The sequence below is a fragment of the Ammospiza caudacuta genome, chromosome 3 (genome assembly GCF_027887145.1).
Source record: "Ammospiza caudacuta isolate bAmmCau1 chromosome 3, bAmmCau1.pri, whole genome shotgun sequence".
Taxonomy (NCBI): domain Eukaryota; kingdom Metazoa; phylum Chordata; class Aves; order Passeriformes; family Passerellidae; genus Ammospiza; species Ammospiza caudacuta.
Window position 1 is genome coordinate 119,011,233 of NC_080595.1, and position 23,010 is coordinate 119,034,242.

Below are 23,010 nucleotides of genomic sequence, written 5' to 3' on the forward strand. Positions count from 1 at the left end.
AGGAACGAGCCCCTGCCCTGCTGGGGTCTCATGGCCGGGGTCCCATGGCCGTGCCAGGAACCAGCCCCTGCCCTGCCAGGGTCCCATGGCTGTGCCAGGAACGAGCCCCTGCCCTGCTGGGGTCTCATGGCCGTGCCAGGAATGAGCCCCTGCCCTGCTGCTCCTAGATGCCGGCGCTGACACGGAGATGGTGCTGCAGGAGGTCACTGCCCGGCTCCAGAGCAGGTTTGGCTTTGCCCTGTGCACGGTACAAGTGGAGCAGCACCAGGAGGAGTCAGCAGGCTGTGCCCACTGCCAGGACCCCCGAACCTGAGACCCCCGCCTGCTGCTACGCTGGGCCAGATGTGGGCCTGGCCCCAGCTCCTTGTGCTAGAGCAGGGCAGCGCTTGAGATCCCATCTCCCCTCTACCCACCCCACTGCTGCTGCAGAGTCCTGGGGTGGGACAGTGACTCCAGTATGGTGTCCTGGGGAGACAGACACAAGGCCTGGCCTGTGGAGCACAGGGGCCCCCTGGAATCTTCACTCCCTGCTGTGCCACAGCTCCCGAGGAGGTGGAATCCTGCCCCACCACGCGGTCCCCAAGGAGCCCGTCTGTCCTGGCAGGAAGGGACATCCCCCATGGGGGCCCTCAGACCCGGCCTTGGCCCCAGCTCCCCGTGCTGCTGCCTGGGCTCTGTCTGAACCCTCCTGTGCCTGGCCCTGACCCATTCCCTCTGCTGAGTCGTGCCTGTGCCCCTGGTGTCCATCTGTCCATCTGTGCCAGCAGCGGTGCCAGCCCTGCCAATAAATGTGTTGGAGCAGCAGCAGCAGTGCAGCAGACAGAGGGGCACGAGGAGGGAAATGGAGTTGGGGGTGGGCCCCTACAGCCACACCTGCCCTGGTGCCAGCACCAGCACAGCCATACAAAACCAACCACGTTTATTGTGCACAGCTGAACACAGCTCAATGTGAGCGACTCCACGGCTCCCGGCCCTCCCCGCCCTCACTGGGCACTCCCTGGGGATGGAGGCGAGCACAAGCACAGCTCCAGCTGGTGGAGCCCATTGGGCTTCACAGGGTCACACCCACAGCTCAGCCCTGGCCACTCCAGCCCCACCAGCCCAGCTCAGACCAAACGGTGCAGACAGACCCTTCCAGGCCCAGAGCATCCCAGGGCACGGCTGGGAGCAGCTGTCCCCCTGCAGCAGACACCCATCAGGAAAGCAGCACCACCAGAGAGGGCCCACAGCCCCATGCCAGCACAGCTGGCCCAGCCCCAAGCCCCAAGCCCTGCCCAGGGTGAGCACATTGGCAGCAGCATGGTGAGGCACTGATGCCCTACTCCCCTGGCAGCAGGGAGGGCTCACAGGGGCCAGGGCTGCCGGGTGTGTCCCCATAGAGGACGCTGAAGCGGGCCTGGCACTCTGGGAGCAGCTGGCAGCCCACGGAGGCCAGCCCTGCCAGGCAGTGTGCCCGCACGATGCCCGCCTGCCCGCCTGACAGCAGCCAGCCCTGCGAGTCCAGGTTGGGGCTGAAGCGCACCTGTGGAGAGAGGAGCCCCTGAGGGACAGGGCTGGCTGCTGGGACTCGGCCCCAGGGCACAGCAGAGCCACCTGAGCGCTGGGCTGGGCTCACACCGTGCCACCCACCTTGTGGAGGGCCTCCAGCTGCAGGCGGTCGAGGCTCAGCTCTGCCTTCAGCTCCTGCACGTGCATGCGCCGCATGGGCTCCCGGCTCGGCAGGTTCTGGAAGCTGCGCTGCAAGGGGAGGCACCACCTTGGGCTGCGGGCCCGGGGCAGGAGCAGGGCATGCAGCGTGGCCCCAGCCCTGCCCCAGCAGCATCTCCCAGCCTGCCAGCCCCTGCCCAGGCACAGCCCCCGCAGCCCTGCCCCAGCAGCATCTCCCAGCCTGCCACTCAGGGCCCAGGCACAGCCCCACCAGCCCTGCTCAGGGTCAGACTCTGCCATTCCCCTGCCCAGCCACAGCCGCCCATTCCTGCTCAGGGCTGGACCCACCCTGCCACCTCCTGCCCAGCCACAGCCCCTCAGCAGCATCTCCCACCCTGCCACCTCCTGCCCAGCCACAGCCCCCAGCCCTGCTCAGGGTCATTCCCTGCCACCTCCTGCCCAGCCACAGCCCCTCAGCAGCATCTCCCACCCTGCCACCCCCCAGCCCAGCCACAGCCCCCAGCCCTGCTCAGGGTCATTCCCTGCCACCTCCTGCCCAGCCACAGCCCCTCAGCAGCATCTCCCACCCTGCCACCCTCCTGCCCAGCCACAGCCCCCATTCCTGCTCATGCCCAGACGCCGGCTGCCCCATCCTCCCGTACCAGGTCGGTGTCCTGGAAGCGCAGGTAGCTCCTGGCTGCCATCTCGCTGTAGCGATGGGTGCGGGGCAGGCTCTGCTCGCTGCCCTGGGGCCCCTCAGGGCTGCACGGCAGCAGGTCAGCTTTGTACACGGGCTGCGGGCGAGAGGCGGCTCAGGGCAGGGCAGGCACAGATCCTGCTGCTGCTCTGCACACAGGCACCCCCAGGCTCCGGTGGGGTGGGGGCTCAGGACACTCTCCTGTGGTCCCCTGTCCCCGCTGGCTCTGTGTGCTGGGCTGGGCCCCCCGGGAGTGATGGTCTCTTACAAATCTGCGGTCCGAGGAGCGCTTGACGTTGAGGGGGTTGACAGCCAGGTCAGGCAGCACGGCTGCCACCAGCTCGCCGGTGATGTCACCCGCAGCCACCGTGTTCAGCCAGTCCGAGCCAGAGATGCTCTGCAGGGACAGAGGGCTGGAGGGCACGGGGCTCCCGCCACCAGCCCTGGGCCCGGCTGGGCCTGACCTGGCCACGGGCACCGAGGGGCCCTGCCCTGGCCCTTACCCACACGGTGCCCTTGCGAGGGGCCACAAAATAGGCCTTGAAGCCCAGGTACCCGGCGTCGATGTAGTGGATCCCACAGAGCCCGTACCTGTGGGAAGGCACAGAATGAGGCCTGGGTGCCTGACTCTGCTGCCACCAGAGGTGTGAGAGCCAGGCACAGCCACCTCCACAGAACTGGCCCAGGGTGTGAGAGCCAGGCACAGCCACCTCCACAGAACTGGCCCAGGGTGAGGGGGCTGTTCCTGCTCCAGCAGCATGGCACAGGGCCAAGAGCAAGCACAGGCAAGGCAGCTCCCAGAGGCCAAGGACTCACTGAGCTCCCAAACCCCTTTAGCAGCACACCTCTTGCTCACTCCAGGGGTAGGCCATGCCCTGCCCACCCTGCCTCTGCCTAGGGTGGCATGGCAGAAGGGATGCCACGCTTTGCTGCTGCAGTGTGACACAAGACAGGCAGAGCCTGCCCCTGCCGCGGCACAGCTGCACAGTCCCAGGGAGGGGGAAGCTGGAGCAGGCCTGGCAGCACTCACGGGGCGTAGCAGTTGTCCTGGGCCACGGTGATGCCGTTGTAGGGCAGCAGCCAGGCCACCTCGGTGCTCAGGAAGCGCTTGATGCTGTTGATGGGCTCGTAGAGCCGCCGCAGGTCCCAGAACTTGATCTTGCGGTCGCTGCCCACCGTCACCAGGAAGTTGCTGAGGAGCAGCAGCACGAAGGCAGCGCTGAGAGCCCAGCATGGAGCTGTGCTCTGGCCCAGCACAGGGCCCAGGTGGCCTCAGCCTTGCAGTGGCTCCAGTGCCCTCACCCTGGAAAGCCCAACCCAACCCCTCCGGTGCTGCCATTGGCACCACGGCCTCTCAAGCCCTTGTTGACAAAAGAGCTGCTCCTGCAGGAGGAAGCTCCTCTCCTGGCAGCACCTGTGGCTGCTCCTGCCCTCACCTGTCAGCCTTGCACCACTCAATGCTCCGGACTGCCTGGTCATGGGCCAGGAAGCAGCGGAAAGGGTAGAGCTTGAGGGAGGCGTCGGGCTGGTGCACGCACTGCAGCAGGGATTTGGTGAGCAGGTTCCACACTGCCACGGTGCCTGTGGAGAGACTGTGTCCATGAGGCACTGCCAGCGGCACGGGTGCTTCAGCAGGGCACCAGCAGCAGCACAGGCAGGGCTGTGGGAGCTGCAGAGCACAGGGGCCAGGCTGGAGCTGGGGCTGAGAGCGGCACAGGGCACAGGCAGGGCCACAGGACACAGGGGCCAGGCTGGAGCTGGGGCTCCAAGCAGAGCATGGCAACAGGTCCTGGCAACACAGCACAGAGCTGTGGATCACTGCAAGCCCAGCACAAAATTCCACGCAGGCAAGTTCAACAGATGTGGACAAGCCCAGAGCCACAGACAGGGATGCCCAGTGACAGCCTGGAGGTGTGTCAGAATGACAACAGCCAGCCCAGAGGAGCCTCCCCCTGAGCAGGGCTGGGCAGAGGTTCCAGCAGCAGCTGGGGCTGCAGTGCCTGTGCCAGGGCGAGGGCTGCTCGCCCAGCGCTGCTGCAGGGCACAGAGAGAGACTCACCGTCATAAAAGCCTGCTGCCAGGTGATGGTGGGGCTTGGAAGGCATCCAGGAGAGGCTGAAGCACTGCCCGCACTCAGGGGCATGACCTGCCTGGACGGAGCCCACCTGCAACGTGGCGATGCACTGCACCTGGGGGCCAAGGAGAGCCCTGGGTCACAGCCCTGCACGGTGCCACCCATGCCCCGGGGCCTGGGGTGGGCACGGCACTGCTGTGCCCCTCCAACGCTGTGCAGGTGCCTCGGCTCCCCAGGCTCTGCCACCTGCACGCTGGGGAAGCTGGCAGGGATCACCATGGCAGGAACACTGACCTTGCAGATAAGGTGCTTGTGGAGGGACCCATCTAGAAGAGAGCAGAAGGGGGTCAGGGCAGGCTTTGGCTGTCCTGGGAGCTCCCTGCCTGGAGCCTGGATGGCAGCTCCTCACGGCCCTGGCCAGGGCTCCCAGCCCCTGTCCCACCATTCCCTGGAGCAGTGCCCCAGCACAGCAGGAGCTGAAGCACAGGGAGGAGCAAACGGGTGGCACGGGACCCCCAGGAGCCAGGCCTGCCTCTGTGCTGGAGGAAGCAGCCCCTGAAACACCCTCAGGCAGAGATGATGGGCTCCTGCCCCACCATGACCAGCACCAAAGCTGAGGTGACACGGTGACACACAGGGGCCAGACCTGACTCTGGGCACTGCAGGGAGGCAGCAGGAAGCAGCTGTGCAGGGTCCATGGCTGACAGGACTGCAGCAGCCAGGCAGGACTCCTGTGCAGGGCAGGCTGCAGAGACCCCACACACAACAGCTCAGGGCAGGACACCCACAGGAGCACCACGCACCTGTCTACCAGAGAATCCTCCCCCCCAGTGAGAGGGGAGCTGCGGGGACCTGTCCTGTCCCACATCCATCGGGCCTGGGGTCCCTGACCCCCAGCGTGGGGCTGTCCCCAGCACAGTGACAGGCACGTCACAGTCTGGAACCTGGCAGCCACGGGGGGAGACACAGAGGAGCTGTGCATGCTCCTGGGCACAGCCGTGACAGCCAGAATGCAGTGCCAGCCCCAGCTCTGCCCCACAGGAACACAGGGATGTGATCCCCAGTGCCCCAGGGACAGCCAGCACAGTCTGGGAGCCCCCAGCAGGGCCTGTCAGCACAGCCTGGCGCTGCTGCTGTGGCTGGAGAGCAGCTCCAGCCCAGCCCTGAGCACAAGGAGTGTGCGTGCAGCCGCAGCCAGTGATGGGGGGCCCTGCACGACGTGCCCCGGGGGCTGCGGCAGCGCCTGGCACCCGCAGCAGCGCGGGCACAGCCAGCACGGGGGGCACAGGGGGGGCACAGGGAGCCGTTCCCACTGCCGGGGGGAGTGCCGTGTGCCGGTCACAGCTCAGTGCCCACCGCCAGCACGCGCCGGCCATCAATCCCGCTCAGCCCGGCGCAGTCATTACAGACACCATTAGCCTGAGCTGGCCCAGCACTCCCTGTCCTGTCCTCACACACGGAGCAGGCTGGAGGGAGCAGCAGGGAGATGGGGAATGGCTAGGGACACGCTTTGTGGCTGCACTGCCACACCCTGCACCCACAGTGACGCTGCTGAGAGCCCCCTGCCAGTGCCCAGCTACATCCCAGCCAGGCCGCTGCAGTGCCCCTCAGACAGAACCAGAGCAGCACTCTGCACGTGGCCTCCTCTCACACAGGCTGTGAGCCTTTCTGGATGAGCCCCAGGTGAGGCTGGAGCCCTGCTCCCCTGGAATTCCACAGTGGAATTGTGGAAGCTGCTGGAAGCAAGGCTTTGGCACTGGAGCTTGGATCTCTGGGCACAAGGGTACTCAAAACAGCCCCCAGCACCAAAAAGCAGCCTGGGATCCCACACTATGCCTGTGGCAGATGCCAGGCTGGGGGCAGCAGGGTCCCAGTCCCGGGGATCAGGTGGGCCCATTCCCCACCATGCAGCCCCCAGGCTGGGCACAGCCCCCTGGCACAGTAGGCTCCTCTGGGCAGAGGTGCCCAGCCCGGGGCTGGCAGTACCACCCTGGCACGGGTGGAGGAGGGCCAGGACGCCCTGCTCAGCAGTGTGGCTCTTCCTACCTTTTACCTGGGTTGCCTTGGCGCGGAGCAGGGCCTCGGGGTGGGGCAGGGCGTACACCACCACCCTGCCGTCCGAGAAGGCAGCGGCCAGCAGGCCCAGCCGGCTCATCTCCGGGTGCTGGGGATGGACAGATGGCTCAGACATGGATGGGGGCACCTCCCAGGATCCCTGGGGAGCCCAGGGGCAGCCCTGAGCAGCACTCACCACGCGGGCTGCAGTGGGTGGCTCCCAGGCCCCGCTGGGGCAGAACTTCATGTCCCACACACAGCCGTGGTCAGCAGCGATGGCATAGGCCAGCCTGGCCTTGCTGGGAGAGCTGTGGGCGCGAGTTTGGCCATGAGCAACACGGCAGCTGGTGCCCAGCAGCTCCAATACCCTCCAGGGTACACCACCAGCAGGGCTGGCCAGCAGCACAGCCCCCTCAGGGTTCAGGCTGGCGCTGGTGGCTCCGGAGAGGACCAGCCTCACCACCCATACAGCCATGGGGACACAAACCGAGGCAGGGCCCAGCCATGGGCCTGGCCACTCACCCCTGCTCCGTCTGCAGCGTGCCCAGGTCCCAGAGCTGCAGGAGGGCAGGCCCTGAGTGCAGCCCAGACACGCTGTGGGTCTCCTCCATGCTCCTGTGGCAGGACACGGCCACGAGCTGCGGGGCTGCGGAGCCCTCGGGCGTCGGGCACCACGCCATGGCCCACACCGGGCCGCCCACGAAGAACGAGACATCGCGGCGCTCGGGGTGGGGCTGCAGGGAGCTGAACCTGGGGGCACAGGGGGAAAGGAGCTGAGAGCTGAACCTGGGGGCACAGGGGGAAAGGAGCTGAGAGCTGAACCTCGGGGCACAGGGATGAGGGAGCCGAGAGCTGAACCTGGGGGCACGGGGGGAAAGGAGCTGAGAGCTGAACCTGGGGGCACAGGGGGAAAGGAGCTGAGAGCTGAACCTGGGGGCACAGGGGGAAAGGAGCTGAGAGCTGAACCTGGGGGCACAGGGGGAAAGGAGCTGAGAGCTGAACCTGGGGGCACGGGGGGAAAGGAGCTGAGAGCTGAACCTGGGGGCACAGGGGGAAAGGAGCTGAGAGCTGAACCTGGGGGCACAGGGGGAAAGGAGCTGAGAGCTGAACCTGGGGGCACAGGGGGAAAGGAGCTGAGAGCTGAACCTGGGGACACAGGGGGAAAGGAGCTGAGAGCTGAACCTGGGGGCACAGGGGTGAGGGCAGCAGGGGGCTGAACCCGGGGGGCACAGAGAGGGAAAAGCTTCTGAGAGCTGAACCTGGGGGGCACAGGGGGGAAAGCTGCAGGGAGCTGAACCTGGGGGCACAGGGGTGAGGGCTGCAGAGAGCTGGGGCTGGTGGCACCCCAGGGCACAGAACGGGCTGGCTGCCCAACCCATGGGGGCAGCCCTAGGGTAACCCATGGTGCAGACAAGTCTGGGGACAGCCTGACAGGCACTGTCCTGCTGGGCATGGGGACACCTGACAGGCACTGTACTGCTGGGCCTGGGGACACCTGACAGGCACCATCCCTTTGGGCCTGGGGACACCTGACAGGCACTGCCATGCCAGGCAGGGGACAGCCTGCCAGGCCACAGACAGCCTGCTGTCCTGGGACACCCCGTCACACACCTGTTCAGCCTGTACAAGGCACCGTCGTCCTTGATGCCCTCGCGCTGGATGGAGAACAGGGGAGACTCCTCCTCTGCGGGCAGGTACGGGGCAGCCTCGCTGTGCAGGCACAAGCGAGAGCAGCTCTGCCACCCCTGCCAGCCACCCAGCACAGCCCCGGGCCCCAGCACCACGCCAGCCCCCACACAGGCCCGCTGCTGGCCGTGCTCCTCCTCAGCCAAACCCCAGAGACCCCCAAAGCCCACAGCAGATACACAGAGGGGTGTGGGAGCACAGGCCACCCATCCCCTTGCTCACCCCAGCCACTTTTCCTTTGGCCTGCTCCCTCCCTGCTCCCAGGGTACCTGTCAGAGAGACACGTCCACCTGTGTGCCACTGGGATCCAGTCAGGGAACTCCCACTGCGAGTGCTTCTGCTCCCGCCTGCAGGGCACAGCAGAGCTCAGCCATGGTCTGCATGGGCATGTCCAGCCCCTCCTCACAGCCCTCCCCAAGCACGAGCAGCACCCCTGCCTGCATGCTGGGCACAGCCTCCCCGCCTGCAGCACAGCCCCTGCCCTTGGCAGCCCTCCCACCCCAGCAGAACAGCGACATTCCCGAGGCAGGTGCTCCTTCAGCCTTGTACCTGTGCCAGGGTGGCACCAGGGCACACACACTGCCCCTGCAGCCCCCCTGAGCCTCGAGCACCCTGAGTTCCCCGAGTTCCCACTCACAGGCTGCAGGTAAGGCTGGAGCTCTTCTCCACGGGGGCCATGATGGAGTTGTGGAAGCCGTTGGGGGCGAGGCCTCGGCACTGGGGCTTGGATCTCTGGGCACAAGAGCACACTCAGAGCAAGCCCTGGGGGACCACCTGTCCCAGAGGGAACCACCACAGCCCCCGGGAACAGAGCCCTCCCCAGCCACTGCCAGCATGCCACACTGGGCTGCAGACACACAGCACCTGTGGGGACTCCCAGGAGGCCTGGAGCCCTCAGGACCTGCCTCCACCTCCCCTGCTCCCTCTCCCAGAGCTCCTGTCCCTGCTCCCACCACCTGGGGCTGCCCCTGTGCCACCCTGTCCCTGGCAGCAGGGACCCTGTGGGACAACAGGGACACTGGAGCTGTGGGTGCAGGGACACAAACAGGGACAGCAGGGCCATGTGCAGCTGTGGGTGCAGGGACACAAACAGGGACCCTGTGGGACAGCAGGGACATTGGAGCTGTGGGTGCAGGGACACAAACAGGGACCCAGCCCTGCCCTCACCCCCGTGGCCGCCGTCCTCCCGCCGTGCCCTCGGGGTGCCTCCAGCTCTGGCTCCGAGGCCTCGCTGTTGAGCGCGTCGCTGCCCTCCTCCTCCTCCTCCTCGGCCTGCAGCCCCTCCTGCGAGGGCACGAAGTCAGCGTCCCGGGCGGGGTCGTCGCTGTCCGCGTCCTCCTCCTTCCTCCTCCTCCTGCGGCGTTTCCCCGGGCCGCGCTCGGGCTCCTCCTCGGCGGGGGCAGGGGGCTGGCACGCCGGCATCAGCTCCTCGGCCAGCTCCTGCAGGTACAGCAGGGCCCTGCATGCCAGGGCAGCGCCTGCAGGTGAGCACGGCCCGGCTCGGCACGGGCGGGCCAGCCCTGCCTCCCCCCGGGCCGTGCTCGGGGCAATGAGCAATGAGCCTGCTCTGAGCACCGGCCTCCCCCTCCCTGAGCTCGCCCTGCTACCACCAACAACTCTCCTGCTCTGTCAGGAAGCAAGGAAATTCCTCCTGCCACAGGCAGCTGCCGCGCCCTGCCAGGGGCTCCCGGATCCAAACACATTCCCTAAAGTGGGGAAGGATTGGTCTGTGAGGAATCAGCACATCCCACCAGCAGGGGACAAAGTGCTACAGGGCAGACACTGAGACCCTCTGGGGACACAGATCCTTGAATCAGGGAATGGCTTGGGGTGGGAGACACCCTAAAGCTCATCCTGTTCCACCCCCTGCCATGGGCCGGGACATCTCCCACTAGCCCAGGCTGCTCCAAGGCCCATCCAACCTGGCCTTGAACACTTCCAGGGATGGGGCACCACAGCTTCTCTGGACAGCCCGTGCCAGGGCCTGCCCACCCACCCCAAAAGGAGGGATTTATTCCCAATGTCCCACCTAACCCTGGCAGTGGGGAGCCATTCCCTGTGTTCTGTCCCTACAGCCCTTGTCCAAAGCCTCTCTCCAATTATTCTGTGCCCTCTGGGCACCGTCAGAGGCTCTGAGCTCTCCCTGGAGCCTTTCCTTATCCAGCCTGAGCACTCCCTGCTCTCTCACCAGAGCACAGCTGCCCCCGGGCCACCCGCACTCACACTTTGGCCGCTTTCCTCTTGGGCCGCCCGCCCCGCGGGCTCTCGGTGCCGTTCCCGTCCTCGCCGCCGCCCAGCGCCTTGTCGGCCCGGAGGGGCTCCGGTGCCCGGGACAGCTCCAGCAGCAGCACCTCGGCCTTGCCCTTCCTGCCGCGCCGCCCGCCGGCCCGCGGCGCCGCCGCTGCCCCGTTGGCGGAGCTCTCGCCGCGCCGCTCCGCCGCGGCGTGGGCACCGGCTCGGGGCCGCCCCGGTTTCCTCGGGGATTTGGCGGCCGCTGCTCCATCTTCACCGTGCAGAGCTCCCGCCGGCAGCTCCTCCCCTGCCCAAAACACCGCCGTTAGCGCAGCACGCAGCACCGGGCCCGGCGGCACCCCCTCGACCCGGGGAGCGGCCCCGCCTCGCTCCGCCCGCCCCCGGTACATACGGAGCGCTCTCTGTTCACCCTCCCGCTCCCCAATACGGCTCCGACTCCGCCCGGCAGAATCCGATCGTCGTCCCGGCCGCTCCCGGCCGCTCCGCTCCCGGCACGGCGGCCCGCGGGCGGCGCCTGACGCCATCGGGGGCTCCCAGAGCCACGGCCCCGGTGCGGGCCGCGCCGCCAGCACCGAACCGGAACCGGGGACGGCCAATGGATGACGTCAAAAGGACGCGACGAGTGTGGGCTGAGCCGGTCAATGAGCCAGCACTTAAAGGGCGTGTTCATGCAAATGAGATACCCGCCGCGCGGCATGCCGGGCCCGATCCCGCGCCGAGCCCGCGCTGTCCCGGCGCGTCCGCGGGCTTGGCGCGGGCCGGGCCGTGCCGGGCCGTGCGGGCCGGGCCGCAGCGCGGCAGGGCCGGGCGGGGTCGGGGCCGGGCCGGGGCGGGCGTGCGCTGGGCGGGCGTGCGTTGGGCGGGGCAGGCGGGCGGCGGGGCGGGTGGGGCATACTTACCTGGCAGGGGAGACACCATGATCAGGCAGGTGGTTTTCCCAGGGCGAGGCTCATCCCTTGCACTCCGGGTGTGCTGACCCCTGCGATTTCCCCAAATGCGGGAAACTCGACTGCATAATTTGTGGTAGTGGGGGACTGCGTTCGCGCTCTCCCCTGGTGTTCCTGGTTAAAAGCAGAGATAACTCGCGTTGGGTCATTCAGAACGGTTACGAGTTCGTCAAGGCTGCCAATGTAGGCGCCTCAGCGGCCGCGGTCCCGCGCGCAGATGCGTTCAGCAGACGGCGCGCAGCTCGATCGCAGCTTCCCCGTCCCGTCCCCGGTAGGTGGCTCAGGGATAGCCTCGGGTCCTGAAGGGGCTCCCGCCGTGCCCTCCGCAAACGAGCGCTGCCGGTGCCCCGGTTATTCCCCGCTGGAATTGGAGAGCGGCTCCCGAGGGGGGTCAGGAATGCCGCGTCTGGAGCCGGGATGATCCTGGCCGGTCCCACCCCGACCTGCGGGCCCAGGGGAACACGTGGCGGAGAGCGGTTCTGAGCTGTTCCGAACTGTCCCGAGCAGTTCCGAGCGGCTCCGAGCAGGTCCGAGCCGTGCAGGAGGCGCAGAGATGCCGGTCCCGCTCGGTGATCGCTGTCCCGGTCACACCGATCGGGTCCGCGAGTGCTACTGCACTTCCAGCGACGGGAACTCACGGTCCTTTTGAACCATTAGAGTTGATATAAAAGGGAATTCATCCCCTTTCTTGCTGAATAGAACAAACTGCGTACAATGTTGTGCTTTGTCGGAACGCAAGAAATTCCTCTGGCTAACCTGGAGGAATCGAGACCCTGGCAGGGGGCTCGGAGACCTTGACACGGAGTCAAAAACACCTGTGCTTTCGATTTTAGCTCTTGGAAAAACCAATTGCCAACCTTGTATGAGGATTCACAAGCTTTTACGAAAGTTTAAGTAGAATGATAGTTTATCACAGGGTGAAAGGTGGGATTTTGGGGTTTTTAGAATGGAGGCTCAGGAGGCAAGATGGAGAATCTGGGCATGTCCAGTCTTTCTCCTTCTTCTTGGCCTCCATCTTCTGCCGTGATGGTGGCACTTTTCGGCTGGTTCAGGGCAGAGACAGACTGTCTAACATAGGTGATAGGTATGGGGAAATTATTGTAAATAATGTGCACGTAGTTTATTGTATAAAAGATAAAGCCGCCTCTGAAGGTGGTCACTGTGCCTGAACCCGACCTGCCAGACACACCTCGGGGGTCAGAGAAAGAATGTTATAGATAAGAAATAATAAACAACCTTGAGAACGAGAACAGAAGAATCCTGGCTCCTTCTTCGGCTGCCGGGCTGGGAAGAGAGGCTCCCTAAGACATCTCGGGGTCATCATGACCACAGAGACCTCCGAGAGTGCTGAACCGTAACAAACGAAATGCGCAGCAAAGGAGGCTTTCAGCTGCAAATACAGAAAAACCCGCTCTGAAGAGGACGAGCGGAAGAGCTAATGAGAACAAAGTAACTGCCAAGGACACAAGGTAACGAAATTCCGTACGCTTCCAGAAGTTCCATCCATTCTGTCCTTAACCAGGAAAACCAGGGGAGAGCGCGAACGCAGTCCCCCACTACCACAAATTATGCAGTCGAGTTTCCCGCATTTGGGGAAATCGCAGGGGTCAGCACACCCGGAGTGCAAGGGATGAGCCTCGCCCTGGGAAAACCACCTGCCTGATCATGGTGTCTCCCCTGCCAGGTAAGTATGCCCTACCCGCCCCGCCGCCCGCCTGCCCCGCCCAACGCACGCCCGCCCAGCGCACGCCCGCCCCGGCCCGGCCCCGACCCCGCCCGGCCCTGCCGCGCTGCGGCCCGGCCCGCACGGCCCGGCACGGTCCGGCCCGCGCCAAGCCCGCGGACGCGCCGGGACAGCGCGGGCTCGGCGCGGGATCGGGCCCGGCATGCCGCGCGGCGGGTATCTCATTTGCATGGACACGCCCCAGCCGCGGCAGCGCCGGCACCGGCCCCGGGCTCTGCTCCCGCCGCCCGTGCCGGGGCTGCGCCGCTCCGCGCCCGCCGGACCCGCGGGAGGGGCACCCGGACAGCTCCAGCGCTGCCTCCTGATACAAAACTTAACATCCAAACCGAATTTTATTTCTATGTTTCTTTATTTTAAAGAGAGCAGGCAAGCAGCGCTGGGTGGCCGGGCAGTCACCGCTCCCCTCGCACACACCGCTTACAAGTTCACCAGCGGGTATGAACTGTTTTTAAGGCTACGATGCATTTTCCAGTGTGCTTGGTTAGTCCGAATCAGCAAACATCAATGAGCTGGGATCAGCCATTTCATACATTTCATAATCTTTCCAAGTAGTTGTCGGCTTCCTGTTGTGAAAAATGCATGTATTTTATGATTGGTTTTCGCAAATATTAAAATGAATATAATATGTGTTGTGTTAGAAAGCAATGCTGCATTAATTTTCTTAAGTACTGCGTTAAATATAGTTTTAGGTTATAAAAATAGGTTGTTAAAATAGAAACTGTGCTATGGAAGATTTTTTTTTTTAAAGAAAGGACTGGCAGCGAGATAACAGCCACAGGACACCTAGTTCGTTCAGAGAAAAAGAATTTATGGCCTTCTTATCGGAAGAAACTGACTTCTTCCCGCCTCGAAGGAGCTATTAGGATTAGAGGGGAGAAGTTGATGAAGACCAGACAGAATCCTGTGTTTGAATGGAATTTATGCATCACGGATGAGGTGTATGAATATGCAACGGGCTACTGTTCTTAAGGGTCAATCCTTTGTTAACGGGTGTCCTTTTTCGGGCTCGTGCTGCCCAGAAAAGGTACCCGGACGTCCGTAACTCTTTGTTTTTATTGTCTCATATTGTCTTAATTCAATTTGTCCAAATTGTTATTACTCTAAATGTGTTACTATTTTTATAACTATTTTATTACTATTAAACTTTTAAAAAATTTAAAAACAAGTGATTGGCGTTTTTCACACTGTCCTTCTTGTGGTCAGCTGAAGGGAGGCATTTCACCAGCATCTGCTACATGATTTTTGTCTGGTACCAGCGCACCAAGCTTTTTATTATACATAAGCATTTCATTGCTTTGTTGCAATATCCTTTAGCTTAACCACCGCTTCCTCTATTTTATTCTAAGCATCAATCGTTTTTGCTTCCTCATCTCTTTACTTTACTATACTTCTTCTATTTATTTTTGTTTTTTTGTTCTATGCTTTATTTGGTCAGAAAGTTTCAAAACCGTTCTTTGCAGTTATCCCAGGGGACTGGGTTCACTTTTGCAGCAGCAGACACAAGCATTTGCTGATTCCATTGCCCATCGACACGAATCACAAAAAAACATTTTTACACTCCTTGCCGGGGCCGGTCCCTCGTTTGCTCAGCCCTGCCGAGCGCTGACGTTTCGGGTCGGTCCAGCTCCTGTCCCAGCTCCTGTCCCGGTGCCGGGGGGCTGGCCCGGGTCAGTCCAGCTCCTGTCCCAGCTCCTGTCCCCGTGCCGGGGGGACTGGCCCGGGTCAGTCCAGCTCCTGTCCCAGCTCCTGTCCCGGTGCCGGGGGGACTGGCCCGGGTCAGTCCAGCTCCTGTCCCAGCTCCTGTCCCGGTGCCGGGGGGCTGGCACGGAGCCGGCGCGGGCGGGGAGGGGACCCCGCAGCCCCGGCACGGGCGGCGGGAGCAGAGCCCGGGGCCGGTGCCGGCGCTGCCGCGGCTGGGGGCGTGTCCATGCAAATGAGATGCCCGCCGCGCGGCATGCCGGGCCCGATCCCGCGCCAAGCCCGCGCTGTCCCGGCGCGTCCGCGGGCTTGGCGCGGGCCGGGCCGTGCCGGGCCGTGCGGGCCGGGCCGCAGCGCGGCAGGGCCGGGCGGGGTCGGGGCCGGGCCGGGGCGGGCGTGCGCTGGGCGGGCGTGCGTTGGGCGGGGCAGGCGGGCGGCGGGGCGGGTGGGGCATACTTACCTGGCAGGGGAGACACCATGATCAGGCAGGTGGTTTTCCCAGGGCGAGGCTCATCCCTTGCACTCCGGGTGTGCTGACCCCTGCGATTTCCCCAAATGCGGGAAACTCGACTGCATAATTTGTGGTAGTGGGGGACTGCGTTCGCGCTCTCCCCTGGTTTTCCTGGTTAAGGACAGATCTGAGTGATACCCAGGAGAAGTATGTGCTCCCGCTAATGCTCGTTTACGGACGGGACCCGAGCCGCGAGTTCTGCTCTCCGTGGTTGATGACCGGGCGGTGGACAGCCGGCGGCTGCGTTGGTGATGGAGCGAAGGCCGCGGGAGCCGCGGGATCTGGGACCCGCGGGTGCTGAAGGTGACCCGCGCGGGGTCTGGGATTCTCCGGCAGGTCGGGCAAGCAGCGAGGGCAGCCCGGTCCGGTGGTGCTCTCGGTGTGCGGTTCGAGGATAGCCGTGGGTTCAGGGGCATCCCAGGGCGCTCTCTCCGAACAGGCCGTGCCGGTGCCCAGGAGACAGATCCCATTCCCTGCAGTAATTGGCAGTAGATCCCTAAAGGGGGCCCATGGAGTGCTGCCATCGAAGGGGGGATGATCCCGGCCTGTCCCACGCCGTGTCTGCAGGAGCAGGGAAACACCCCGGTGAACGGGGTCCTCGGTGAGCACCGTCTGGGTCACACCCGGCCGAGTCTGCCAGTTCAGCCGGACTTACAGAGAGTGGGAATTTGGTGCACCCCGAGTCGGACCAAGTCTCTCTGCCCGTTTGTCCCTCCCGCGAGGTCGGAGGGCTGGCCGGCACGCTAACCCGAGTCTTGCCGTCCCACCGAGCGCTCTGTGGGGCCGGAGGCGCTTCTGGACCCGCGGGCCGGAGCCTGGAGAGAGCCTGGGGCGTTTAAGCAGAGATGGAGATGGGGCAGGGATGGGCGCCGAGGCCCCGTGGAGTCGCGCTTGCAACACTGCTGCTGTACAGACTGCTACAAACAACGTGTGCACACTACCTGTAGCTAGCCAGCCCTGATCACAACTCTCCCTCCAAACAAGGATATCAGAGAACACCAGCACCATCTCCCCTAACACAAATTATGCAGTCACGCTGCAGTGGCGATGTCGCACGGGCCAGCACACCCGGACTGCAGCTATCTGCCCGGTGTAGTTCCTTCCGTGCGCTGTGAGCCCGCAGCTCCCGCACGGCACGGCCTGGCCCGGCCCGGCCCGCACACGGGAGGGCAGAGGGGTTCCGGACCGGGCTGTGTCCCGTCATGCCGCGCGGTGGAGTCAATTTGCATGGACACGCCCCGTGAGGGCTCGGCTGGCCCTGCCAGAGCAGCAGTGAGATTTGCATGGCCCCGCCCCCGGCGGCAGGCTCCGCCCCCGGCGGTCCGGGAGCCGCGTGCCGGTGCCGGTGCCGCTCGGGCTCCGGAGCACCGCCCGCCGAGCGGCCGGGCCGCGGGGTACGGGCCCTCTCCGGGGCTGGTTCCAGAGGGACCCTGGCTGTCCCCCAGCAGCCCAGCTCGGCACTGCCCGAGAGCCACCAGATCTCCGCGGAGGGTAAGCCAGAGGCCATCGCCACACTGTCATGGATTCCCCAGAGGACGGCCTGGGGACAGGGAAGACCCGTCTATGCTGCAGCATGGAGTGGGAGGAGAGGCCCCAAGGAAGGTGCAGAGCTGTGCCAGCTCTGGATGACATGGATGACACGGGTGCCAGGGCTCTGCCACACCACAGATGGCACACACAGAGTACTGGGGCCTGGTTTATTAGTGTCCATGCAGCTGCTCCAACTACTGATCCACGTTCTTCACGCGCAGGACCACAGGCACTGAGGTGCAGGGGATCATGCCCAAGTCTGTGATGACCAAATCCACCAGGTCTGGGGGCGTCACATCATAGACCAGATTAAGCAGGCGCAGGGACTTGTTCTCTGCCCAGCCCCCAAGCTGGGCCTGGCCCTTCCGGAGCACAATCAGGTCATCAGGGTCATCTGCAGAGAGTGGAGAAGCAATCAGGATCCTGGGGGGGACAGCACCTCTCCATCCTGCCCCTGCAGCAGCACATACCACCCCTGCCTGCAAGGGACCCCCTGCCCAGGAGGGGGCATGGCAGGGCCGAGCAGCCTGTCATGGTATGGCAGGGACTGGGAGAGAAGGTGCCAGCTGGGGGGAAAGGGACAGAAGGCGTACCCAGCTCGTTGGAGACAAAGGAATCTGTCTGCACCCGCTCACAGAACTTGTACGTCTCGCAGCAGACAAGGACGGGCACGTTGTAGGCCTTGGAGACCAGCGCGATCTGCGAGGTCCCCACGCGGGACATGACAGAGCCATTGGCCAGCAGGGCGTGGGCTCCCAGCAGCACCTTGGACACCTGCCGGGGAAACACAGCCTCTCTCACACCTTTGGTCACGCTGCAGCCTCCCCTCTCACCATGGTATTAACTGAAAAATCCCTTTGCCAGGATTTCTTCTCCTGGGAAGCTGGGAAGCTTCAGCTCCTCCCTGTTTTGCTGTTTGGAATGTGATTTGGAGACTGTTCATCCAGCATGCAAATTGTTTTGATTTAATGACCAATCATGGCCCAGCTATGTCGAGGCTCTGAGGAGTCACGGGGTTTTATTATTCATTCTTGGTATGCCTTCTGATGTATCCTTTCTCTTTCTTCAGTACAGTTTTAGTATAGCATAAGATGATATATGATATGATATGATATGATATGATATGATATGATATGAGCCTTCTGAGAACTTGGAGTCAGATTCTCATCTCTCACCTTGTCCTGGGGTGTGACCATGTTCACAAGGGTATTAGGATGAGGGAAGAGATGAAGATCTGACTCTGTGTTTCAGAAGGCTTGATTTATTATTTTATGATATATATTATATTAAAACTATACTCAAAGAATAGAACAAAGGATTTCTTCTAAGAAATCCTTAAGATAAGAATAGAAAAGAATAGAAAGAAAGAATAGAAAGAAAGAATAGAAAAAGAAAGAACAATAACAAAAGCTGACTGTGATTGGCCATTAATTAGAAACAACTAACATGGGCCAATCACAGATGCACCTGTTGCATTCCACAGCAGCAGATAATCATTGTTTACATTTTGTTCCTGAGGCCTCTCAGCTTCTCAGGAGGAAAACTCCTGAAGAAAGGATTTTTCATAAAATATGTCTGTGACACTGGGGCCCTGACAGACCCCCCACTCCCCAGCACACGGCAGCCCCTCACCTCGGGCAGCACGTAGGAGATGGCGTTGATCATGACGTAGGTGCAGTGGATGCCGTGCCGCACCAGGCGCCGCAGCGTCTCGCGGCCCTCCAGGCGCGGCCGGCTGTCCACCACGATCACGCGGAACGCGCGGCCCTGCTTGGCGTGGGCATCGCACAGCGTGCGGTTCACCAGCGACGAGCTGCACAGTGCCGCCTGTCAGGGGCTGCCCTCCTCCGGAGCAGGCTCCCGCCGGGCCACGACGCCATCCTCGTGCTCAATGCCCACCCTCATCCCCCTCATCCTCAATGCCCACCCTCATCCTCAACACCCACCCTCATCCTCCATGCCCACCGTAAATACCCACCCTCATCCCCAACGCCCACCCTCATCCCCAACGCCCACCCTCATCCTCAATGCCCACCCTCATCCTAAATACCCACCCTCATCCTCAACACCCACCCTCATCCTCCATGCCCACCCTAAATACCCACCCTCATCCCCAACGCCCACCCTCATCCCCAACGCCCACCCTCATCCTCAATGCCCACCCTCATCCTAAATACCCACCCTCATCCTCAATAACCACCCTCATCCTCAATAACCACCCTCATGCTCAACGCCCACCCTCATGCTCAACGCCCACCCTCATCCTCAATGCCCACCCTCATCCTCAATATCCACCCTCATCCTAAATACCCACCCTCATCCTCAATAACCACCCTCATGCTCAACGCCCACCCTCATGCTCAACGCCCACCCTCATCCTCAATGCCCACCCTCATCCTAAATACCCACCCTCATCCTCAATAACCACCCTCATGCTCAACGCCCACCCTCATGCTCAACGCCCACCCTCATCCTGGTGAGTGCTGCCCCTCCAGAGCCCTCCTGCCACGATGGCTCCCAGGGCACAATGTCTCCCTGTCCTTGCACAAGGACACACCCTGGGAAAGGTCTCAGCCTTCCCTGGAAGCAGCACTGACCTCCCTGTCTGTGACAGCACAAGGGACTCTGCCACTCCACAGCCTCTCACCACACTCCTGCCCTGCACTGGCCTCCTGCCCCTGCTCCTTGCTCTGCCCAGCACACACAGCATACCCAGACTCCTGCTGCAGCAATCTCTGGTTCTTTTCCCCACCTCTACTTCTTGGGATGCAAACTGCTGTATTTTTGCTTCCCGACATTTGGCTTTGTTGCAGTTTGTTTAAAATCCAGTGAACAGCCCTGGCTGCTCTGTAAGTGCCCTGGGTGGAGGGAGCTGTGGCTCTGGGGCTCTTGGAATCCAACTTCACACCAGGTAGGACAGTGCTGAGCCCTGTGCAGGACCAGCACAGCCTCCCCTCCCACGCTGCTCCATTCCCTCCTCCTACCCGTGGGATCAGCTGCCTGTGCTCCGTGCTCACCATCCATACACCAGGATCACGTCGTGGTCATTGATCTTCTCAAAGGCAGACCTTGAGATGGCCTCAGCTGCCAGGACAATCTTCTCTCGCAGGTATTTGTCGATCACGTCCTGGAGCTTCTCCTTTGCCTGGGGAGAGACATCACATACAGACTTTCCTGCTCTCAGCAGCTCCCTGATTTGAGCCAGGTCGGGATCAGGCTCTTCCCCCTAGTAACAAGCTTTCAATTCCACTGTTGTGAGTCTGCATCCCATCCCTGCTCAGCTCCTTCACCCAGGGCCTGGAGCCTGCCACGGAGCAAGGCCACTCACCTCATCCTCTCTCAGGGTGTCAGGCAAGCACGATATCTCCTTCTTGAGGAACTTGATGGCATTGCCCATGCTGGCTGAGAGAGGCCGGCACTGGTTCAGGAAGCTGCAGAAGAAAGGGGCTTAGCTCCAAAGCAGCCTGGAGGGCCAAGGCAGGGAGAGGGACGGTGGGCAGGAAGGCAGCAGCCTAGGAAAGTCAGCCAAAGTTTGGGTGGACACCAACCCAGAGACGTGAACAATGGACCACACTCTGTGGAGCTTTGGTCCCTCTGCTCTGGCACTGGGAGCCCTCACCTGATGTGTGGCTTCAGCTTGGCCACCAGGTCCCGTGACAGCTCCTCGTTGGGGGGAGTGGAGTAATCCCGGATCAGCTGGGACAAGAAGAAAGGGAGGGTGATCTCAGGGCACAGGTGTTGGGGCACACACGTCCTGCACAGCCTGACACGCTGCCTGGAGGGGCAAAGGGTGCTCCAGGGACACAAACAGCAGTGGCAGCGCCACACAAGGACCCTGCCGTGCACGACCCAAAGGAAGCGGCTGAGGATGACTGAGCACAGACAACAGCCCCAGCAGGGAGGGTACAGAACACACTCCTGCACGCAGCACAGAGCCCCTGCTGCCAGGTGGCTGCTCAGGTACCTGTTTGAAGACCTCGAGCAGCGCGATGCAGCGGGCATTGGAGCCGTTGATGATGCCCTGTGAGTACTGCAGGCCCAGGCGCATCACTGCGGGGTGGATCACTGTGGAGGGGATGCTGCAGGGACCAGGGGAGGGAGCTGTCAGCACCTCTGCGGCCCAGAGCACCCAACATTTATGAGCCCCAGCCCAACAACCCAAGGAACAGCCTAGGAAGGGGGCTGGCAGTAACCTGAGGAGCCAGGCTTACCCCACAGCCCCTTCTCCTGTGGCCCTGCACTCTCCTCATAACAAAGATACTAGGCTGCCCCTACTGCCAGTCCCCAAAGCAAGCAAAACGTCCCGCACCACTCCATCAGGTGTATCCCACGTGCAGGACTATGACAGCCCTCCTGCAGAGCCATTCTGCAGCCAGGCCAGCCAGAGCAGAGCCCTGGGCTGGGGAGGCCCTGTACCTCATCTGCTGCGTCAGTGGCTTCTTGCGGCTGTACTGGCGGAGGTGGGAGAACAGGTTCACCTTGGTGCCATAGTCCTGCCTCAGAGGTACCTGCAGCCAAGTGTGGTGATGGCTCATCCTGTGCTCTGCTCGTTCCAGGGCCACCAGTCACACCCAGCACTTGCTCAGGGCACGCAAAGTTTCCCTCTGCCCTCTGTCCCACCATGTGCCCCCCAGGCCCTCTGCAGCACAGCTGCCCCAGGTGTGCAGCCTGTCACCCAGTCCTCCTCCTACCTGCTGCCTCTCCAGCTTCTTGGCCAGTTTCCTCTGGGCAGCAGGGTCATCCACCTGCACATGCTCTGGCAGCCGCTTCACCACTGCAAGGATGGCTGGGATGAGACCGAGCTGCTTTGGTGCCCCCCAAATTCAGGGAAGGCAGGGCAGCACCCAGGGACAGGCAGAACCCGGAGCATGGATGGATGACACAGTCATCCCTGGCCCGAGCCCACAGCAGAGCCTCCCATCCTGCTCGCCCGCCCTCTGCTCCCCACCCCGTGGTGCTGACAGCCTTACTGGACTGCGGCTCGGTGGGGCTCTGCCGGGGCTTGGCCGCCGTGGCTGCCTGGCTCAGCTCTGCCTTCCTGGCCAGCTTCTGGGCCCGCTCAGCCTCCTGCTTAGCCCGGCGCTCCGCTCGCAGCTCCGCTTTGCTCTTGCCCCCCGCGGGTTTCTCGCCGTCACCGGGGCCATCAGCGGGGGCAGGGGGGGACGTGGGCTGAGCAGCTGCTGCGGGGAGGAAAGGAGAATCTGTGCCCAGTCTGGCCGGGAGATGCAGCCCAGTGTGAGGGGCAGCCCGCGGCAGGGAGAGCCCTCCGGGCCCTAAGGGGCTCCAGGCCCTCGGCACGGTGCAGCTGACTCGGCACGCCGAGGACATGGCACGCCGGGGGCACGGCACGGCACGGCACGCCGGGGCAGCCCCGCGCTCCCGGGTCTGGGGACTGCGCTCTCTCTACTGAAGTCCCCACGGTAACGCGGCCGCCCGAGGGCCGAGGGCCCGGACCGGGGCTACACCCCAGGGGTCGGTCCCGCTGTAAGACCCTGCAGGCTCCGGGCGCTGCCAGCCCGGCGCTGCCCCGCTCGGGGCTCGCGGGGACGGCGGCGCTCACCCCGCGGCTGCCCCGCCTCGGGAGGCGCACCCAGCTCCGCGGGCTCGGCCGACGGCCCCTTCTCGCTCCTCTTCTTCTTCTTCTGCTGCTTCTTCTCCTTCCGCAGCTGCAGCTTCTCCTCCCGGGAGAGCTCCGGCGCCTGTGGGCACACACCGTCAGGCGGCTGGCCCGCTCCGCATCCCGGCCTCACACCGGCCCCGGCCCCGCTCCGCAGCCCGGCCTCACACCGGCCCCGGCCCCGCTCACCTGCGGTCCCGCCGCCACTGGCGCAGCTCCCTCGGAGTTCGCACCTAGAATGACGGGAGCGTGAAGCGGCCGGGTCTCGTCCCGGAGCCGTTCCCCGTGTCCGGTCCCGCACTCACCCTCACGCTCCGCCATGGCGCCGCCCTCAGCGCCCCCTGCCGGCCAGGCGGCGCCACGTGACCGCGCACGTCCGCCGCTCTCCGTGACGCGGTGACGTCACCCCCGGTGCGGGCCGGTCCGTTCCCGGGGCTCCCTCCGGGCCCCGCCCCCCGGTCCCGTCCCGCCGCGGGCACGCGCCGCGGGCGCGCCTGCAGCCCCGGCGGGGCCGCTCGGGGCGGGGCGGGCACGGCACGGCGGGGCGGCCC

The 23,010-nt window shown here is 63.7% G+C and overlaps 2 protein-coding genes and 3 non-coding genes across 9 annotated transcripts; 2 read left to right on the forward strand and 3 right to left on the reverse strand.

Annotated features, from left to right (window-relative positions):
* Positions 1–1,086: 1,086 nt before the first annotated feature.
* On the reverse strand, positions 1,087–10,984 carry GTF3C2 (general transcription factor IIIC subunit 2). Its single transcript, XM_058802202.1, has 18 exons — positions 10,804–10,984; positions 10,383–10,698; positions 9,327–9,618; positions 8,797–8,891; positions 8,429–8,506; positions 8,085–8,183; positions 6,996–7,223; positions 6,670–6,781; positions 6,465–6,582; positions 4,713–4,744; positions 4,404–4,533; positions 3,781–3,925; positions 3,375–3,536; positions 2,848–2,935; positions 2,613–2,741; positions 2,310–2,441; positions 1,630–1,737; positions 1,087–1,522 (listed from the first exon to the last, which is right to left on the reverse strand). Exons 1-18 carry the CDS (start codon positions 10,934–10,936, stop codon positions 1,319–1,321), a joined length of 2,601 nt encoding a protein of 866 aa, XP_058658185.1. The 5' UTR covers positions 10,937–10,984; the 3' UTR covers positions 1,087–1,318.
* Positions 10,985–11,303: 319 nt separating this feature from the next.
* LOC131556388 (U1 spliceosomal RNA) lies at positions 11,304–11,467 on the forward strand. Its single transcript, XR_009274625.1, has one exon. It is a non-coding gene; the product is annotated as a U1 spliceosomal RNA (small nuclear RNA).
* A 1,420-nt stretch (positions 11,468–12,887) lies between these two features.
* On the reverse strand, positions 12,888–13,051 carry LOC131556389 (U1 spliceosomal RNA). Its single transcript, XR_009274626.1, has one exon. It is a non-coding gene; the product is annotated as a U1 spliceosomal RNA (small nuclear RNA).
* A 2,202-nt stretch (positions 13,052–15,253) lies between these two features.
* On the forward strand, positions 15,254–15,417 carry LOC131556391 (U1 spliceosomal RNA). The gene has a single exon (XR_009274627.1). It is a non-coding gene; the product is annotated as a U1 spliceosomal RNA (small nuclear RNA).
* Positions 15,418–16,995: 1,578 nt separating this feature from the next.
* Positions 16,996–22,968, reverse strand: EIF2B4 (eukaryotic translation initiation factor 2B subunit delta). Of its 5 annotated transcripts, none has more exons than XM_058802175.1 (13): positions 22,765–22,968; positions 22,649–22,692; positions 22,433–22,541; positions 21,813–22,022; positions 21,534–21,616; positions 21,259–21,350; positions 20,807–20,921; positions 20,462–20,538; positions 20,171–20,273; positions 19,860–19,987; positions 18,475–18,655; positions 17,436–17,616; positions 16,996–17,236 (listed from the first exon to the last, which is right to left on the reverse strand). In XM_058802175.1, the coding sequence occupies exons 1-13, from the start codon at positions 22,778–22,780 to the stop codon at positions 17,037–17,039; spliced, it is 1,539 nt and encodes a 512-aa protein (XP_058658158.1). In that variant the 5' UTR covers positions 22,781–22,968; the 3' UTR covers positions 16,996–17,036. The 5 variants fall into 5 exon arrangements, with proteins under 5 accessions (XP_058658158.1, XP_058658157.1, XP_058658156.1 ...); XM_058802174.1 differs by having other exon boundaries at positions 22,403–22,541; positions 22,765–22,931; XM_058802173.1 differs by having other exon boundaries at positions 22,649–22,788.
* Positions 22,969–23,010: the final 42 nt, after the last annotated feature.